Source organism: Alternaria ethzedia (genome assembly GCF_023757985.1).
Source record: "Alternaria ethzedia strain BMP 0044 chromosome Unknown scaffold_24, whole genome shotgun sequence".
NCBI lineage: Eukaryota > Fungi > Ascomycota > Dothideomycetes > Pleosporales > Pleosporaceae > Alternaria > Alternaria ethzedia.
Window position 1 is genome coordinate 340,508 of NW_026056217.1, and position 18,477 is coordinate 358,984.

The following is an 18,477-nucleotide window of genomic DNA, read 5'->3' on the forward strand; positions in this document are numbered from 1 at the left end:
AGGGTCTGAACGATTGGGAAAGCTTATGGCTGGGGTTGAAAACGTCGATTGGTTACCCTCTCTTGACAATGTGGAGAGGAGGGCGAATAAGGCTCCGAGGTTTTTGCTATCGGCCGTAAGGCGCACCCTCCAAGAAAAGGTTAGATATTATTGGAGACGCACCCTGCATCCAATATCCAGGTCTTGACTGACTCCATCACTCATGAAACTATTATCTGCTGTATTATCCCTCTCTTATCTTGGTGCTTTCCAAATCAACGCGAGCTTTGATGGATGCAGGTTCAGGCCTCAGGTCGGTGATATGGTCAGAGCGACTGTTTTGTACCAAAAGGGCAGAAAATACGATGGAAGCGCGCAATCAAAGTGTCATTGCGCAGACGTCTGTAAGATTCGTGCCGTGCTGACGACAGGAGCACTTCGTTGCATGTGAATGATCGCAAGATGTACGCTAGCACCAACGCGGCACTAGCGCTCAGCCCTACGGTGGGCTTGTAAGTTGCATCATCAATTTGACTTGACATTCATTGTCTTTCACCCGAAGCACATCTCTAGCGCCACGACGACTACTGTTATTGCACAAGCATCGACTCCTTATTATACCCTAGATATTACTTCTCTATTAAATGGACCGCTAGCGGCTTCCAATCGCTACCAGCTGGCCTTCGCGCGAAAACCCCACTTCGATTTATCGGCTCGCACCCTCCGTGAGCGCGTAAACCTTAGCATCAATTACACGATCACGAACGTCACGATGGGGGCTATATTGTCTCTTCCGTTTAAAATCCTGAATCTTCTGCTGCCATTCACGCGATCTGGCACACCTCTGTCGCAAGATCTTCTACACACAGCAGTCCTTTGCGGAACATTATATTTCGCCCCACAAATCGGCGAATGGTACAATGCACAACGACAAGCAGCGGAGGCAGGCACGGATCAAAGAGAGAACAACGAGGATACACAACGCCCAGTCGGGCAAGGGATCAGAAACCCAGAAGGCGGACAGAGAGATGAGGGTGAACAAGCACCATTAGACGAGCGGTTGGTCCTCCAAGACGATGGCGTAGAAGCCGCGCGACCGCCACGGGCACCGACACCACCACAGCACCAAGCCCAGCACCAAGCCCTCTTCGGAGACGTCCCCCTTCCACAACATCAACAGCCACACACTCAAGCGCAAGAAGCCCAACTACCCGACGATGCCTTCGCACCCGGCCCCGCAAACCCCCCACCACATAACGCGAACCGTCCCCCACCAACCCAACGCGTAGTCGGCACCAAGAAAGCCAAATCGCTAGCCCGAAAAGACCAACAACGCGCCTACAACGAATGGCTACGTTCAGAAGCCGAGATGCGGCGTCTGCAAGAGGCAGAAGGCCGCGAAGAGCGCGAGGCAACTGCGGCAGCGGAAAAAGCTCGGCGAGCGGCTGTCGAAGAAGAGATTCGCGAGCGTGCGAGACAGGAGCGAGAGGAGAGGAAGGCAGAGGAGAAAAAGGAGGCCGAGATGGAAGCCGCACGACGGGAGAGGTGTGTCGCCTTTGTAAGGAATACAATGAAGGAGAGGGGTGCCGTGGATTTGGTCGACGCAGCGTACGCGGAGGGTAAAGATAGGGTTTGGGTCGAGAGATTGATTCGCGCAAGTGGACTTATGCAGCAACTACAAAATGAGGGGGGTCACATCATGATCACAGGACACGACTGGCTTGTAAGGATCGATGAGGAGGTCATGGCCAAGGCTTATGCTGAAGCTGAGCAGCTGGGAGAGAAGAACAGTGGTAAAGTCGGCTTCGAAGAGTTTGGAGCCATGTTAGAGAGGGCTGTGTTGGGGAGGGCGGCAGCATAGACATGTACATAGAAAGTACAGAGATCAGATACCCATAAATGAATTTGGATGTACTGGATTTCATCGAAGATCTACACGACTTCTGCCGTTGTGTTATACATGAAGTGGCATTTCACAGCTACACGATGCCTTCCAACAGCGGGTCCGGCCTCCTCTCGCCTGTCGGTGGCCGTCAACATCACCTCGCACGCAGCAACTGCTCATCTGAACGTGGTATCGTATTGTCCATTTTTGTCATGCAACCATGAAAGAGGTCTTAATCGCCTAGGAAAGCCATGCCATGCATAAGATCCCTCATTCTGTCCGATCAAAAAACGACCAGAACAGCCATTCGAAAGAACTCCTCCCAGAGACACCATGCACACCCATACACAGAACGCACGCCTTTATCGGTTGGACTTGGCGACACGCTCGAGCTCATCCTTCTTCTTGATGGCGTACGAGTTGCTGCTACCCTTGGCAGCGTTGATCAGCTCCTCAGCAAGGCACTCGGCAATGCTCTTGACGTTGCGGAAAGAGGCCTCACGGGCACCGATGGTGAGGAGGGAGATACCCTGGTTGACACGGCGGAGGGGAGAGACATCGACGGCCTGGCGACGGACGGTACCGGCGGAACCGATACGGGTGGAGTCTTCACGGGGACCGCAGTTGACGATGGCATCGACGGCGACCTGGATGGGGTTCTGGTCGGTCATGATGTGGATCTGCAAATGTCAGCCGTCTACCAACGCGCATTTGATGCCATCTTCGCGATTCCGAAACCTGGCAGATTGTAGACGTACGATCTCGAAAGCGTGAGCGACGATGCGCACAGCCATGAGCTTCTTTCCGTTGTTACGGCCGTTCATCATGAGCGAGTTGGTGAGACGCTCAATGATGGGGCACTGGGCCTTCCTGAACCGCTTGACGGCATATCGGCCGGCGGAGTGTGAGATGTAGACAGGCGAGCGGATCTGGATGTAGTCGCTGCGGCTTCAGTTAGCCGAAGGTCTCGCAGCGTAATACAAAGTATCCAATGCCACCATTGTCCTTTTATACGGGTGTGCGGCGCGATATCGTGGGGGAAACGTACGTCAATGAGATGTCGCGGACCTCGACCTCCTCGTAGGACCACTGCGAAAAGTCAGTACTGTGCGTGTGGGCGGAAGTTGTAATAAGCCTGCCTTGTTGAACAGCTTTACGCTGCCCTGCTCGTCGGTGACATCCTTGGGGAGGATGGCAATGCCGGTGGGGTTCTCGACCTCGATTTCTCCGTTGTCAGACATAATGGCGGTTGTCGGTGTGGAAGGGAGAAAGAGGGTTGGGCGTCGAAGTTCGTAGTCGCTGTCGCAAGAGATAATCCAGGTGTTCGAGTGCGATCAATTTCGACGTTCGCTTGAACCGCCAATCGTGCGCTAGCGGGGCTTGGCGGAAGTGTGCACGCTGGGGCCCGCCCATCTCGTCTCTTGAACACCACGCGAAGAAAATGGTCAATCGCCGTAACCAACCAATGTATCGTTTACATAGGTGAATTCGTGTTCAAAAAGACGGTTATCACAAGCACGAATAACCATTCAGATCTACAGCATCTTCAGCACAGAATATCCGACAAAGTTGAAAATGTCAATACTCAATTACAATATCGTAAGAACTAGCAAGAAGCAAAACTGTGGTATATAACGCAGTCGTTGCTTGTGCAAAACATCTATGCAGACAGACAACGCCGGGAAAGTTCAAATGCAGCAATAGCCTCCAACGCCATGCAATGCCGCTAAGCGCAAGGTAAAGTCGCAACAGGAAATCAATGGTATCACGACTCTCGCTGCACCCTAGTCAGCACGGCAATCACCAGCCACCTCCACAACGTCCATCTCCGATCGCTCATCTTCGTATCCGTGATACACTTCGTACCCGAGTCACAGGCGCACTAATGTCTCTGCGGTCCTTTACACCCTCGACCATCTGCTTCATCGGCGTTCCGTGACCAGCGGCCATGCTTCTAGCACGTCCTCTGCGCTCACGGATCGCTGCGAGTGCGGCTTCCCGGTCGATGCCCAGCTTGTTGAGTGACAGTTCACCCAGAACAGGGGTCTGTGCATTGGCTGCAGCGTGGGCTACAGTCGAAGGAGTCATAGGCCCACGGCCAGCCTTGAACGCTGGAGTGGCAGGGGAGAAGTGGAGGGGGATGGTAGTTGTTGTGGTAATGGTGCGAGTGAGATAGGGCGTTGTAGGCCCAGTAGGCTCCCTGTCGGGCGTCGGTGGTGACATGTCCTCGTCCTCGCTGTCGTCGTCGACGGCGTCCTCGTGGATGCTGATGTCTACAGCCTTGCTCTCCCTGCGGCTAGGAAGAACAAAGTCGACTCTCGATGCCGGACGGGACTGTGGCAAAGATATGTTGGCAGGAGCGACCGCGTCGGGCGCTGGTGCATCAGTCATCTCGACTACAGGCGATGGCTGTGCATGTGTGACGATGTCTGCTGACGGACGAGACTTCATATGTGATGGCACAGAGCGGAAGGTTCCTGTGTCTGGAGAGAAGGCGACAACGGTCTCGGGCTCCTCGGACTCTGTCTTGACTACAACATCCTCAGGCGGTGTGATGGGACGCTCGTTCTCCACCGACTCTTGCTTGATCACTACACCTTCCATAACATCGTCTCCGTGGTTGCTGGCTGGGGGCGTAGAGATGGGTAGCGAGACCTTGATGCGCTGCATCTCGGCTTCGAGGGAGTCATCGTGGACGTAGTGCTTTCCCCTGTTCTCAGCGATGCGGCAAGAGCAGCACTGAAACTGGCACTCCATCTTCATGAAGTCGATCTGCTCCTCGGCACGCTCGCGAGCACGTCTCTCTGCTGCCAGCTCCTGTTGAATGAAGCGCAGATCAACTGCGTTCTTCTTTGGCGACACATTTTCCTTGTCTTCGTCCTCGCGCGCTAGATTGCGTGGCTTGCGTGGTGATCGAACGGGTGATGCGAATTCATCGGTCTCTTCCGGGTCGGCTGATGGAAGCGGTATTTGGCCTTCTGCAGCGATGCGCAGAACCTCCTCTTCTTTCAAGCTTGTCTTAAGAGCGTCCCGCTCGCCCTCGACGAGACCAAGCTTCTCTTTCAGTGTCTGCACTTCTTCGTTCAGTCGGTTGCTAACGCTCTCAATCTCCACCTGTAGGCTGTACACCTCGTTCTTGTACTTGGCGGCTTCATCAGTCTTGAACTTGACATCTGACTCGGCCCGCTGCAAGCTACGCTGGATGCTCTGAATCTTGGCCTGGAGCTGCGGTATCATTGCGGAGCATCGGAGCTTCTCGTTGTTGGCCGCTATGTACTCCGTCTTGCAGTGTCGATATTTGCCCTCGTAGGACTTGGCTCGCGATGCTGCTTCCGTCTGGAACATGTTAATAGGTGGAACTGTATAGAAGAGCATGGTAAACTTACAGCTTTGGCGTCCATACTCTTCCACCTCTCTTCGTTGTCCTTGAAAGCCTGTGCCCACTTGTCGATGGCAGCTTTGCTCGCATTGACTCTCTTCTCAAATATTTCCTTGGTAACAGCATTCGCAAGCGATTCCTTTGTCTGCTCGAGTTCTTGCTTCAGCTCGTCAATGCGCACGTCGCGTCGGCTTGATGACAGCTCATGGTCGCGCTCCTTCTTGGCATGTTCCTTCTCAATCTTGTTCAACTTCTCCGCGTGTCGTATCCTCTCCTTGTCGAGCAACTCCTTGAAGCGCTTGCATGCTTCCCGTGGGTCCTTAACCTCGAGGTTCTCGAACATGCCGGTGAGGGCTGTGACGGAAACATCCGAGTCGGTTCGGCGGTGGGTGTGTCGTAGGGGCGAGTGGGGGCGGAGGTTGGGTGTCGAGGGCGAGAGGACTGGCGATGAGCCCCTGGAGTCGCCATACGGAGATCTTGAGCCAGCAGCGCGGTCGGGGCTGGCAGGAAAGATGGGCATCCCAGGCGAGAAGGGTGCCTTGTTTGGCGACAGAGGCGGAGGCGGATCCATCTGGACCGGGGATTCTTTGAGGCGCGCCAACTTGACGGTTTGGGGGGTTATGTATGTTGTCGAAGGGTAGCACCTGCTATGAGTTTGGTTGTTCAACTTTGGTAGTCTAAGGAAGTTGTGCAGCACGTCTATGTAATATGTGGTGGTGCGAGCTCAGACGGTGAGCGGTAAACAGCACTAGCCGCCCACGCGACGCTACTTCCCTGCCATAGCAACGCGAAGACGCACGGACTATTGATCCGCGAACCCCACGTCATGTTCTCTGAGCAATCCGACAAGCCGGGATTGTACCCTGTCAATCAGAAACGGCCACGCAGCTTTCGAAAAAATTACTTTCATGGTCGTGCATCGCTTGGTAAACGAGTGGATTCAGTAGGTTTTCTAGATACCACGGCAAACTCCAAAACCCAAAACATTACCCAAATGTCAACACGTGGAACAAAGGAAATTGATACAGGCGTACGAGTACAGGCCAACCCTAGCGTTTGCTGCTGCATCACCAATTTCAGTCCATAGGACAGAGTCACCAGTTTCATCTCCATGAGACTCAGGTACCAACTCCAGCGAACGCTGCATATCCTCCTGTCGGTTGAGCAGGCGTGACATACATGTTCGAGTTCGCGGAGGACGTAATAGCGCTGGTGATCATCGTAGTAGGTGCCACTGGGTAATCTAGTGTGGAGTAAGCATTTGAGATTCGACAATGAGAACGAAGGGGAATAAATACCGGCCTGCTCAGTACCAGTGGAGATCTCGGAAGCAGGTACCCCAGGCGATGCCGGGTAATCAGTAGCCACAGGCGGAACTTCCGAGTACATTGTAGTCATGCTCCCTGACATTGGCGGGAGAGAGGTGGCTGGGACGTAGACGCTTGGCGTAGAACTGGCAATTGGAGTAGGTGCTACGAGTGGAGTTGAAGATGGCGTTGGCTCAAGAGGGGAACCTGAAGAAGCCGTGGGATAGCCTGGAGGAGCCGAAGATGAAGCTGGATATGCGGGAGCGACCGAAGACGACGCTGGATACGCGGGAGCGACCGAAGACAACGTTGGATACCCGGGGGCGACCGAAGACGATGTAGGCGCAACAGGGTAGGCCGAAGAGAGCGTCGAGGCGATGGGAGGGGCTGATGATGGCGTCGCAGACATCAGCGGGACTGAAGATGATGGCGGTGAAACAGGGTAAGCCAGAGATGATGTCCGCGGGGCGGGAGGAACCGGTACTGATGCCGAATAGTCTGGAAGGCTTGACGATGTCGGCGAGACAGAATAGGCTGGCGATGTTGACGAAGAGCCAGCAGAGACCGTTGCTGATGCTGAATAAACAGGAGAGTCTGACGACGGTGTCTCGTACATAGGAGGAGCAGAAGGCGACGTCGAAGGGGTGGGATGACCTGAAGGCGATGCCGGATAGTCTGGAGGGGCTGAAGAGGATTCCGGGTGCATGGGAGGGGAAGAAGACGATGCTGGCGAAACAGGATAGGCTGAGGAGAGTGACGAGACAGGAAGGGTCGGTGTTGCCGAATAGACAGGAGGAGCCTGTGTTGATGCCGAATAGACAGGAGAGCCTGAAGATGTCGCCGAAGACATTGCAGGGGCCGAAGGCAATGCCGGATAGTCAGGAAGGGCTGAAGACTGTGCCGAAGAAATGGGAAGAGGTGTGGATGCCGTCGGATAATCAGGAGTAGCTAGACAAAGTCAGCGGCACATACTGATGCGACTTCGTGATGTGTCAGTCAACAAACCTAATGCAGAAGATGTGGCGGACCGTTGCGATAAGTAAGTATCGCTTTCTTCCGGATACGGCAGTACGGTGCTTGACGTCGGATACCCCGTTCCATAAGGAGGCTTCGATGTAACGTTTCCTGTCGGATACGGTACATGGAGAGTTGGTGAAGTACCAACTGGGCCTGCACTGTGTGATACATGTGCGCCTTGAAGAGAGGTGATAGGGTAGGGTGCTACTGATGCTGTCGCGGGGTTGGTGGCATACGGCAAGGGCGTATCTATCACAGGGTTAGTTATCTGTGTTCCAACAACCTCTGTCTGGGATATATATAGTAAAACGCGCGAGAAGTGATGGAATTAAAAGACGTACTGTAGTCACTTGGAGTTGCCGTGCTCTCCGAAATCGTACTGCTCGTAAGCTTACTCAGGTGAGGGGAGACAGGCGCAGGGGAAGGGCCATATCCGCCGCCAAGAGACGAAGCAACATTCGAAGTAGGAGTGACAGCAGGATAGTCTGAAGTCGCTGGATTCTCAGGAGGTGGCACGGATGATTCGGCAGGATACTCCACAGTGATGCTCGATACGACCGAGCTCGAAGAAGAACCTGAAGGATAACCTGCAGTAGTATCAGATGTTGCGCGTCAACTTGAATCTGCTTTGTTCTCACCAGTGATGGTGGGGCCGCTCACGACAGGATAGGTGCCAATTATGGAAGCCGGCGGCACAATACTCGAGCCTGATAGCGTTATGGTTATGGTCCCGGAAGTAACGCACGACGTACCAAGGGATGAGGCCTGAGAAGCCACGGAAGATGACGCGACTATGGTGGTCGGATGGATGTTTCCAGTGCCATGGAGCTCGCCATATCCGCTGTACGCGGCTCTAGGTACGACGAGAGCAGATGTGAGGGTACTGTGAAGTACAATGGACGGAGCAACCCACTGGGAGAACCGGATACCCATGGTAGAAAGCGAGCTTCGGCAATGGTTTCAGGCTGACCTAGTGTTGAGGAGAAGATATGAGAGAGGGAAAGAATGATGCGTTGAAAGTGCTTGGGACACCATAACCAGAATGAATGCCATACATATATGTTTTCAGGACCGATCATACCCAAGCAGCTGGGTAGACCAAATGTCAGAAGCTGTCAACATGTAACATTGACCCTTGATCGTTTCCCACGCCTCCTTTCAATGTCTAGGAATGTCAGCAGCTCTGTTCCATCTCGACTGAGTCTTGCGCAACGAACTGAGGGAGGCGTACTGCATGTTCGCTCTCCATCGGCCCCAAACCTGCAATTGGAGGCTGTGGCGCGGGTTTGGGGTTGTAAAGATGGCCCCAGGCGAAGACCGTGAACGCGGCCATGACGATGGCATGCAGAAAGATACTTGTCATCAACGCAAACGACACTTTCGACGTTGATCATGTGTCTGGTCAAGGTTTCGAGTTGGGTCGAGGGCTGCAAAACGCCATGAAGATACAGATGCCATGACGACAGAGTACGAGTTTCGCGATGCATGCTGAGCTTGGAGATGGGGGCTCACTCGGCTGTGCTGAGGTTATTTCTCTCCCAGGACATGGATGACTCCATTGTGTCAGGCTACCTTTCGTCTTCTTCCGTTTCCAGCATCCCAACTCTTCTTACAGATAGTAACGTCTATCGAATGCGCCTTGGGTATTTCCGAGAACGAGATGTTTCTGAAAAAGCGCGCCAAACACCAAAATGCTGCATATTTTGGGTGAATAAGTCTCTGTCATGCTTCGAGTCACCAATGTGCCAACAGGGAAGGCCAGGTGGCCGACAGACGAAGCAGCACGTCAAGGCGAACCTTCTCAAGGTGACGTCAGCAGTGTACCTAGGTAGCTGCGCCAGAGATTCACTTTGAAACCACTTGTCAACTCGACTGTTCCTGGACAACGGTGTACCTAGGCCCCAGCATGCGGCGAGGATGTCAGCTTAGGCAGACGATGTACCACCGCAACGCGTCATAAGGCAAAGCATGCCCATTGCTCCAAGACAACGACCCCGTTTACCAAGCGAATGTAACGGTTCTAGAACCAGCGGTGGTTGTTCCCAGGCAGCGATATCGGCCCTGTCTGCTCGTGGTGGATAGAAAGTGTCGTACGATGCGTGAGGGGTTCGGTAACCGAAAGCTCGAGAATGGGGGCTGGGCCGCAGAGCCCCACACCAGCGCTAAGAGGGGCATAATTTTAGCGTCACTGCCTCGCTCACCTGGGCAAGTGGTATCGAGGTCTTGACAGCCTGTATCTGCAGCCTTGACGCAAACATGATTGCATGGATTCTAGATTTTATTTGGACTGGAACAAACAACAACGGACAATGACAATGGATATCAGAAACATTGAACAATTTCTACAAATCGCAATCTAGTCTACATGGACTTGCAATCTGGCGCCGTAAACATAATGAGATGTAACATGACCCGAAAACCCGTACCCATAACGCTCGCTTGACGATGACTATTATTGATAAAGACGCTCGGCTGATGACAGTCTGCAATATAACGCGATGAATATGAACGCCCGCTCGTACAGAATATGACAACTTTTAAATACGTTAGGAAGGAGACCAATTAGTATAGGGAGCATGATTCAGTGACGGCCATATTTGAATCGTACTCGTAATAAAAGCGGCGAAGAAATCCCGTCGAACTGGTCTGGAAATGTCGGAGGTAAGAATAAGTAGAGTTTCGCAGCACCATATTAAACCTCCCATGGCTGTCGCTGGCGGTTGACTGTGCCGTAGGACCTCGGCTCGTCCTCTTCGAGCAGGCTTTCCATGATGGAACCTACTTCGGTGTTTGTCACGGTAATGGCGTCTTCCTCGTCGAGTTTCTTCCTCATACGGTAAACCTGTACCGAGACATATATGACGAGTGCCGTGCCTACTACAAACGCCAAAGCAGCCAGGATGATGTTGATTGGGACTGGGTTGCCGTGCCACAAGCCCTTGGTCAAGGCGTCGATTGCAGTCTGCGACAAGTTGAACAGGCCCGACACGCAGATGATGGTTCCGTAAACTCGTCCAAACGTAGCGAAACCAAAGACCTTGGTCGCGTAGTCAGACATGGCGGAATAGTAAAGCGGGCGCAAGAAGACAAATAGAAGAACGTTGACATATCCAGCCCAAAGAGTTGAGATAGAGCCGACGACTCCGATAGCAGCGATGATGACAACGAGGAGCGAGAGTACGCCAGGTGTGCTGACGTTATCGAGCAATGCGCCTAAAAAGGGGGTTGCGACAACTCCAGCGACGGGCAGAGCAACGTCGAAGAAGTCGTTGACCTTTTCTGCGAGCTTGACTGATCCAAGCATGTACGTATACTGTTCGCGGATAGTAGCGACTGCGATATGTTAGCAATGTTGAAGCGTACTGGAGGGGTTTACTAACTGAAGAAGTTCATTCGCACCATCTGTATGACAGTCAGAATAGTGAGCAATATAAACCAGGGCGTCAGCATCTGGTCTTTGGCAGACTTGTTGTGCAGTGCTCCCCAGACACCGGAGTTTTCCAATCTCTGCTCAGCCTTCTCTTCCCGGATTTTACGAGCCGCCTCATTTCCGATCAGCTCATCAAGTCTGCTCTGTCTCTCCTTGCGCCGCGAGCTACGGGCCTTCCTTCGCTTCCAGATCTCGTTATCGGGTAGCTCATCATCCGAAGAATGGACGTCTCGCATAGCGTCTTCAGCTCTCTGAAGCTTCATTTCTAGTTGTGCCTCAGTCTTGTAGTTCTCGGTCGGTAAGAAGGTAAGCTGCGCGATAGCGATGGCTGCTGGAACGATGAGATAGACCAGGAAGAAAGTTTGTGGCTTGAACGCCCTGTCGCTAGCATCGTACATGAGCCTGTAGAAGAGAAAGACTGCTGCTGAAGCGTCGAATGCACCAGTAACGAGCGCAACGATGCTACCCGCGTACTTGGGGAAGGCGTTAGCAATCTGGAAAGAGGGCAGGAAGACAAATGTGCCTCCAAGGGCAAGGAAGAAGTTTCCGATTGTATATCCGTCAAAATGCTCGATCTGAAACGCGAGACTCATTAGGATACTTCCAAGCGCGAGACAGAAAGAACCGCAAAGGAAGCAAAGCTTGGGCCCATAGCGATCGAGCAGGGTACCGACGGGGAGAGCAGAAACATTCGCCGTAGTCGATGCCAAAGAAAAAAAGAAGTTCAACCTGAGATCTTGCTCGAAGCAAACTTCAACGTCGGCATCCACCTCTTCGGGTGTGCACAGATTGCTGAAAACGCCTTCCTTGATAAGAATTGGCTTCAAAGCTGCAAAACCGAAAACGATGCCGCTAGCGAACCAACACGCAAAAACCGTTACGATAACCTGTGCTGTAATCGCATGTTAGTGGTCAGAAGGCGAATGCGATGCAGCCAAACTTACCGATACGCTTGCCCGTCGGCACCTTGTATGGCGTCAAGCCTCCAGGTTCCTCGCCCGGTGCGAGCTCCTCGGGCTTGGGTATTATGTCGTAACTGATAACTCTCCTCACGCTCTTTCCTTGTGCGCTCAAGAAGCCAGCTCCCGAGATGGCGCTCTCAAGAGAAAGCCGACGTTCCGCAGCATCCTGTCGGCTAATCTGGCGGTCGACAGGCGGTAAGAACAAATCTACCAACGCCTCCTCGCGATCAGTGCCCTCTTGCTGTGTAACATGCTGAATCAGCGACATGGGAAGTCTGCAGCGAGGCGCTCGTCGTTAGAAACGCAGGGCAGAGTAGACGTCTGAAGAAAAGAATCAAAGGGGCTGTGAGTGTTCGGCTCGTCGAGGGCGACAGAAGCTAGAAAAGCGGAGGAGCGGAGTTAAATTGATGCGCGTGCCCTGACACGAGACCCACGATCTAGACATAGCGATCGCGGGGGTCACATGTCACATGCAACAAATTCCGGCATCACGGAGCCGTTGGCTATGTTGTGTAGACGTCAATAGACGCTCCTGCAACCATGAGAATCGAGTATACACTGTCGGCGGGTACGCTGCATGCTCGCTTACTAGAGAAACGCCGCGAAACGTCTAAAATGGTCGGCGTTGTCGCGATTGATTGGTTCCGCGCTGGTCCCGAAGCGGAAGCTTCATCGCCGATCTCCCCAACCATCTTCCCGCAGGTTCCATGAGTTGCAACCCTTGGATTGCGGCGCACAGGGTCTTGATAAGAGAAAAGCAAGCAGTTTGAGGCTTGATAAGGTCCACACCGCCAGTTCGTCAGGCGCAGTATTCAATTCTCCAGAGGGGCGATACACACTCAGGGTGTTCGCAGTCCTCCCCGTCGCATTCTACAACAAAATGCCGCCTATCTAATCTCTGTGGTATACGTTCGCATCGAAATTTGTAGGAAATTGGTCCCGCCCTTCAGCATCGCTTCGCACCCAAACCGCGACACTGGTGCCTGGGCAATTGAACAGTCCATAACCTTCGCCGTCTATCTCGACCTCACTCTCCTCCCACCCAAGGATGTCAGTCCACTTCTCACCGGCATGCATCTCGCCAACAGCCATCTTGATCTGACCCGGTCCCGCGTTGCTCATCACACACGCCAGACCCGCTTTCTTGTCCCATGTTCCACGACGCACAAATCCGATGCAGTTGGCTTCGTTGAAGTAGTCCTCCTGTGTTCCGTACGCGAAGAGTTTTCGTGCGAGAATGAGATCAGCGAGCTTTCCACCACATGAAGCAGGCGTCTCATGCGGCTCTGAGAGACCATAAAGATCGCCGTAGAATGGGCATGGGTAGCCTTCCTGCCTCAGCAGAATGAGAGCGTAGGCAAGAGGCTTGAAGAAGCCCTCGATCTTGGTCTCCATCACCTGCCCAGGTTGTGTGTCGTGGTTTGTAACGACCGTAACGGCATCGGTAGGACGCATTTGGACGAGTGTATTATCGTAGACCTTCCTCAGGTCCGCCGATTCGCTTGTCGAGATGGACCCGAAGTTGTTCAGGAGAGGCGAGTCGTAGAGAGCGAACTCGTGGTTCATATCGTCGAGCCAATCGCTCATCTCTTTTACATCTCCCGACCAGAACTCGCCGACCACGAAGATGTCGTCTCCACACTGTTTGCGCAAATTCTTGATCCATTCATTGGTAAATCTTGAGGAGAAATGCTGCACAGCGTCGAGCCGGAAGCCCTTCAAGCCAAGCTCTTTAGTGATCCACACGCCCCAGTTCTTGACGTCTTCTTGAACCTCAGGGTGCGAGTAGTCAATGTCGGCGAACATCATGTAGTCCGCGTTGCCTTGCTCATCGTCCACGGATTGCGACCAGCCTTTGTTGTCACCTAGGATCTTATAGATGGCTTTCTTCTCGGTAGCTTGGTCCCAGTCCGTACCTGAGAAATGCTACCAGTGGTATTTCATCTTGGAGTACTGCTCGCCACGGCCCGGAAAATCGAAGCCTAGCCATCCCTCGATTTCGAAGGCATCAGAAACCTCCTTAGTGCGATCATTTTCGTCAACTTCAACAACACGGCACTTCTCCGTCTGGTCGGCTCCAGCCTTGTGGTTCAATACGGCATCCCAGTACAGGCCCACGCTATGCTCCTTGGCGACCTTCGTAAGTTCGAGTAGCTCTTCTTTGGTTCCCCATTTGGTTCCCTTTTGACCCTTCTGCTCAAATTCGCCGAGATCGTACAGGTCGTAGATGTCGTAGCCAACGCCCTGAGGGTTGGCACCTTTACAGCCAGGGGGTAGCCATATGTTGGTAATACCGATGACTTTTAGCTTGGGAAGCTCCTCGGCAAGGCGTCGCCAGTGCTTGTGATCATCCGGGACGTTCCATTCGAAACCCTGGAATAGGGTTTCATTCTCTGGTGTCGGCTTCTGTTCTATAACGTTGTTAGATTTGAATTGCGGAAAGAAACACCATCAACACACACCTTCAGAGCTCATTGTGAGTATCAAGATATATGTCCTAGATCAAAGAGAGTTGCTTCCAAATGGTTGTGGGTAGCAGAGGAGTTTGGTTGAGCAAGCAGAGCCTTCGCCAGTGCCATAGTCAGATTTAAGGAAAACATTATCGCTGATAGCGCGTGAATAATCCTGCGTTGGTAGGGGCTGAGCAGGTTTGTCTATCATGTACCCTGCGTTTGCGCTGGCTACCAAGCGTCCAAGTAAGGCGCACGGGTAGTGAATGGGGCCTGGAAGCGGCGCTGTTCAACAATCTGCGCGGATGACGTCAGCGTTCAGCTTTCATCCCGCGGGACTCCAGGGCTTCAATGGGGCGAAGACACGTCGCCAGAGTGTGAACGAAGGACGACGACGATCGCGGTACCCTTAGCGCGATACCACCCGCGGCTACCCAGGCAGTATGCAGTGTCTCTAGGTTGCATGCGGACATTTGCGGAATGATCGTCGCTGTTGCGACAGCCGCGGCGGAGTCCACACAGGTCTCTGCAGCCTACATCAGAATTGAATTGGTAGACAAGATGATTCAATAACAACATAACTTTCCCACCTCAGAAATCGTGCACCGTATTCTTTCACCAACTTGTAGCAGTCATGCGTTTCCGTCGTGGCGGGGAGGTAAAAGCCCTGGAGCCGCGATGGAGCTAGCCCAGTTCAGGGAAGGCGCACTCTACAGAGGTACAAGGTGTGAGGGTGCAGCCTTACCTGCGTACTTCTGACCTCTCACCCATAATTTATACATTGTTTGCGACTTCAATATCCAACATCAACTGTATTCAACAAGCGCGCGAAAATGGTCCTGTCGGATGCCTCAAAGGCTGATCAGGCTGCGACCGCTGGCAAGAGCCAACTCATCATCCGCTTCTACGACCCCGATGTACGCGCCAAGGACGCCCTGGGTCGGCAACTCGACGAGATACTGGCATGGCCAGACAGCAGACTGGAAGCATCCCATAACTATATCCAGATGCTCTTTCCGCTTCCAGAGGGTTCTCCATACAACAGTGAAGTAAGCCTTCCAATTTACTGTTATCGTGCCCAGGAGGTATTCGCTGTAGTTGAAATCAACACATGTTGAAGTAAAGCATCGCGAATACCTCCAGAGTATAATGAGAATGCAACGATGTCTTCAATCACTTTGGCAGCATGTTAACCATCTACAGGCCCCAGTCGTCAACCTCGAGGTGATGCAAGCGTTCCGTTCACGAAGTGAGCTACGGCAGAACCTACGACGAAGCTTCGAGCGCATGCTCAGCTTCTACGGCTTCACAGTATCCAACAAGTCAGAAGCGGAGTCGAAGCCAGGCGAATCATCTGAACCAGCCTCTTTCCCACCAGGTGCTCACACAAACATCTCCGCATCCAAACCCCTTCCATACCACATCGTCCGCGCGCCAGATCATCGCAAGAAGTTCGCCAACTGGGCCATTAGGTTCGACCATAATCATCTTCGCATCACGCGTATCCTACGGTGTCTCCGCGTTCTGGGCTTACAGACCGAGTGCACGGCCTTCTTTGATGCGCTCGAGCGCACATTCGAAGACCCACAGATCAGTATTAGTGATAGGAGTATGGGGTACTGGCGGCTGGCTGTCACGCGTCCTTTGTATCTGGCTCCTGATGACTCCAAGTGCAAGTGGTTGGTGAAATGGGAGAAGGAGCAGGAGGATCTGAGACGTGTCGACGACGAGAAGTTGACGAATGAGCGGGATGAGTCGCAGAAGCAGAAGTCAGTCGCGTCTGGTGACGACATCGAGGGTTAAGTTGCTTACGCTTCATGAGGACGTGAAAGCATGTCGATCTAGCAAAAGACTGATTACCCTGGAGCCTACATCGGCATGGATGTACTCTTAGATGGGTCGCTTAAGTTACACCATGTAGCCACTTCATTGATGAATCTACATAACCATGATGAACTCCGGGTCACGGTCATCACCTCTACCCTCAAACTCAGCATACTTCCCACTCGCCTTGTCCTTGTTAATCTTCCGCACCCACAGAACATTCGCAGCAATCCTATCGACACGTTAGCAAAGATTCCAGCCAAACATAGGATCTAAAAACTTACAAAACCCAAGCCGCGCAAAGCAGTCCCAACATGATGCTATGACTCTTGTGAAAATGATTCTCCTTTTCGCTCTTCGGATACACGAAGCTGGCCACAAAACCACCCGCGTTCGCAATCGCGAGCTGCAAGGCAGAGGTCGTTGCGCGCTTGTAGTGGCCAGCGGAGTTATTGCTGTTCCAAGAGAGGATGCACGGTACAGTAGCGTACATGCCAGTTGCCATGAGGAAAGTCATGCCATATTGGACCTTGGGGTTGGTGGATGAGCTGATGACGCCGTAGCCGATGATGGCAACGGGTAGGGTGCACAGCATGATGGGGCCACGTAGGGCAAGACGATCGGATAGGAGAGCGACTGCTACGGTGAAGACTGATGCCACGGCGTAAGGTATTACGGTCCAGAGCTGTGCTTCGTTGGGGTCCTTGGCGAAACCGTTGTTGATGATGGTAGGGAGGAAGAGACCGAAGCTGTACAGTCCGCTCAGGATGGCGAAGTATGCCAACGCAGTGAGCCAGACTTGAACGTTGAATACTCCGCGCTTGACTTCTGCCCAGTCGAAGCGCTCGTGGGAGGCGCTTTGCTCGCCGAGCCGGAATCGAGCGTGCTCTTTCTCGTCGGGGGTGAGGAATTTGGCTGATTCGATGGAGTTGGGTAGGAAGAGCGCGGAGCATACACCAACGAGTACGGTTAGGAGACCCTCCACGATGAAGATCCATCGCCAACTATTTACACAGTTAGATATCGGTTGTTAGAAGCGAGGGGCTGTCTCTTACCCTTCAAGACCTCCAGCAGGTCCAATCGCATTGAGTCCGCGGGCCAGCAGACCGCCGAAAGCACCCGATAGGGACGCTGCTGTGTAGAAGATACCAATGCGCAAAGCCAACTCTTGTCTGCGGTAGAAGCCAGTAAGGTAGAGTACCATACCCGGGAGCAGGCCACCCTCAGCGCAACCAAGCAACGCGCGAACAGTGACAAATGACGCGAAGTTGGTGACGAAACCAAGGCACATCGTCAAGATCCCCCACACCGCCGTCAAGAGCGGCAGCCAGATCTTAGGCGACATCTTCTTCAGCACCAGATTCGACGGGAGCTCACTGGCGATATACGTGGCGTAGAAGACGCACAGGCCGATCGAGTATTGGTGGTCGTTGATGTTGATGTCCTTCTCGAGACCCAAGATCTTCGCATTGCCGACATTCGTACGGTCGATGAAGGAGCACAGGAAGAGGAGAGCGAGTACGGGTAGGATGCTGTGCCTGTCAGCGCCATGCTTCTGAAAGAATGTAGTAGATCGAAGAAGTTAAACATACCGGACATCCATCTTCATCAACAGCGTCTTCGCAGCTTTCCCATCCTCACCAAACCCCGCCTCCAACCGCTCACTCCCACTCCCATTCTCGAATTTCTCATCGTGCATCTTGTCCAGGCTCATATTGAACAACCTCAGAAACCCCAATTGGTACAAGCCGAGAAAACAGAATCTGGAACGCAGCTCAAGAAAAGCGTTGACAGGAAACCCCGAGTGCGCGACCAGCTTACTTATTCCCCTCCCCTCCTCAACGGGCTCCCGGTAGCGCCATGTACACCGCAACCACCAGCCGCCTCCGAACTGCCCAGAAACGGCGCTACCCATGCTGACCCCATGGGGGCGGGCGCAAGGGTTGCGGCACAATCGGGATTATCTGTCGTGCGATTGGCGGAGTTGTGCTGCCGACGAGTGAAGGGCTACCCCGACTGCACCAAGCTTATGCTTGAACCATGCCAAACCATGCATAGCGCTCTTAAGGCAGACAAGCGATCGGCAGGCTTGACATCAGCGTTACTGACTCGGGCGTTAGCTGTACGAGCTGCGGATGTTGTTCTGTTTCCGAAGGCTTTTGTAATCAGACGTGGATTAGATAAGGGAGGAGTCGCGGATAGCAGTTCGGATGAGTGTAGCCATGTAGGTATGACATGGCGGGT

General features: G+C 53.2%; 7 protein-coding genes across 7 annotated transcripts; 2 read left to right on the forward strand and 5 right to left on the reverse strand.

The window, feature by feature from the left end:
* Positions 1 to 751: 751 nt before the first annotated feature.
* On the forward strand, positions 752 to 1,840 carry J4E87_008123 (uncharacterized protein; the record flags this gene model as incomplete). Its single annotated transcript, XM_049379715.1, has 1 exon — positions 752 to 1,840. One exon carries the CDS (start codon positions 752 to 754, stop codon positions 1,838 to 1,840), a length of 1,089 nt encoding a protein of 362 aa, XP_049230602.1.
* Positions 1,841 to 2,226: 386 nt separating this feature from the next.
* RPS5 (ribosomal protein S5) lies at positions 2,227 to 3,105 on the reverse strand (the record flags this gene model as incomplete). Its single annotated transcript, XM_049379716.1, has 4 exons — positions 2,227 to 2,544; positions 2,623 to 2,806; positions 2,913 to 2,953; positions 3,022 to 3,105. 4 exons carry the CDS (start codon positions 3,103 to 3,105, stop codon positions 2,227 to 2,229), a joined length of 627 nt encoding a protein of 208 aa, XP_049230603.1.
* Positions 3,106 to 3,700: 595 nt separating this feature from the next.
* On the reverse strand, positions 3,701 to 6,071 carry J4E87_008125 (uncharacterized protein; the record flags this gene model as incomplete). The annotated part of the gene is made up of 3 exons (XM_049379717.1): positions 3,701 to 5,200; positions 5,251 to 5,887; positions 6,067 to 6,071. The coding sequence occupies 3 exons, from the start codon at positions 6,069 to 6,071 to the stop codon at positions 3,701 to 3,703; spliced, it is 2,142 nt and encodes a 713-aa protein (XP_049230604.1).
* A 4,188-nt stretch (positions 6,072 to 10,259) lies between these two features.
* On the reverse strand, positions 10,260 to 12,227 carry J4E87_008126 (uncharacterized protein; the record flags this gene model as incomplete). Its single annotated transcript, XM_049379718.1, has 3 exons — positions 10,260 to 10,900; positions 10,948 to 11,889; positions 11,942 to 12,227. 3 exons carry the CDS (start codon positions 12,225 to 12,227, stop codon positions 10,260 to 10,262), a joined length of 1,869 nt encoding a protein of 622 aa, XP_049230605.1.
* A 623-nt stretch (positions 12,228 to 12,850) lies between these two features.
* On the reverse strand, positions 12,851 to 14,434 carry J4E87_008127 (uncharacterized protein; the record flags this gene model as incomplete). Its single annotated transcript, XM_049379719.1, has 3 exons — positions 12,851 to 13,875; positions 13,924 to 14,370; positions 14,422 to 14,434. The coding sequence occupies 3 exons, from the start codon at positions 14,432 to 14,434 to the stop codon at positions 12,851 to 12,853; spliced, it is 1,485 nt and encodes a 494-aa protein (XP_049230606.1).
* An 808-nt stretch (positions 14,435 to 15,242) lies between these two features.
* J4E87_008128 (uncharacterized protein) lies at positions 15,243 to 16,212 on the forward strand (the record flags this gene model as incomplete). Its single annotated transcript, XM_049379720.1, has 2 exons — positions 15,243 to 15,458; positions 15,613 to 16,212. 2 exons carry the CDS (start codon positions 15,243 to 15,245, stop codon positions 16,210 to 16,212), a joined length of 816 nt encoding a protein of 271 aa, XP_049230607.1.
* Positions 16,213 to 16,347: 135 nt separating this feature from the next.
* On the reverse strand, positions 16,348 to 17,947 carry J4E87_008129 (uncharacterized protein; the record flags this gene model as incomplete). Its single annotated transcript, XM_049379721.1, has 4 exons — positions 16,348 to 16,465; positions 16,518 to 17,237; positions 17,289 to 17,765; positions 17,826 to 17,947. The coding sequence occupies 4 exons, from the start codon at positions 17,945 to 17,947 to the stop codon at positions 16,348 to 16,350; spliced, it is 1,437 nt and encodes a 478-aa protein (XP_049230608.1).
* Between the last annotated feature and the right edge of the window lie 530 nt (positions 17,948 to 18,477).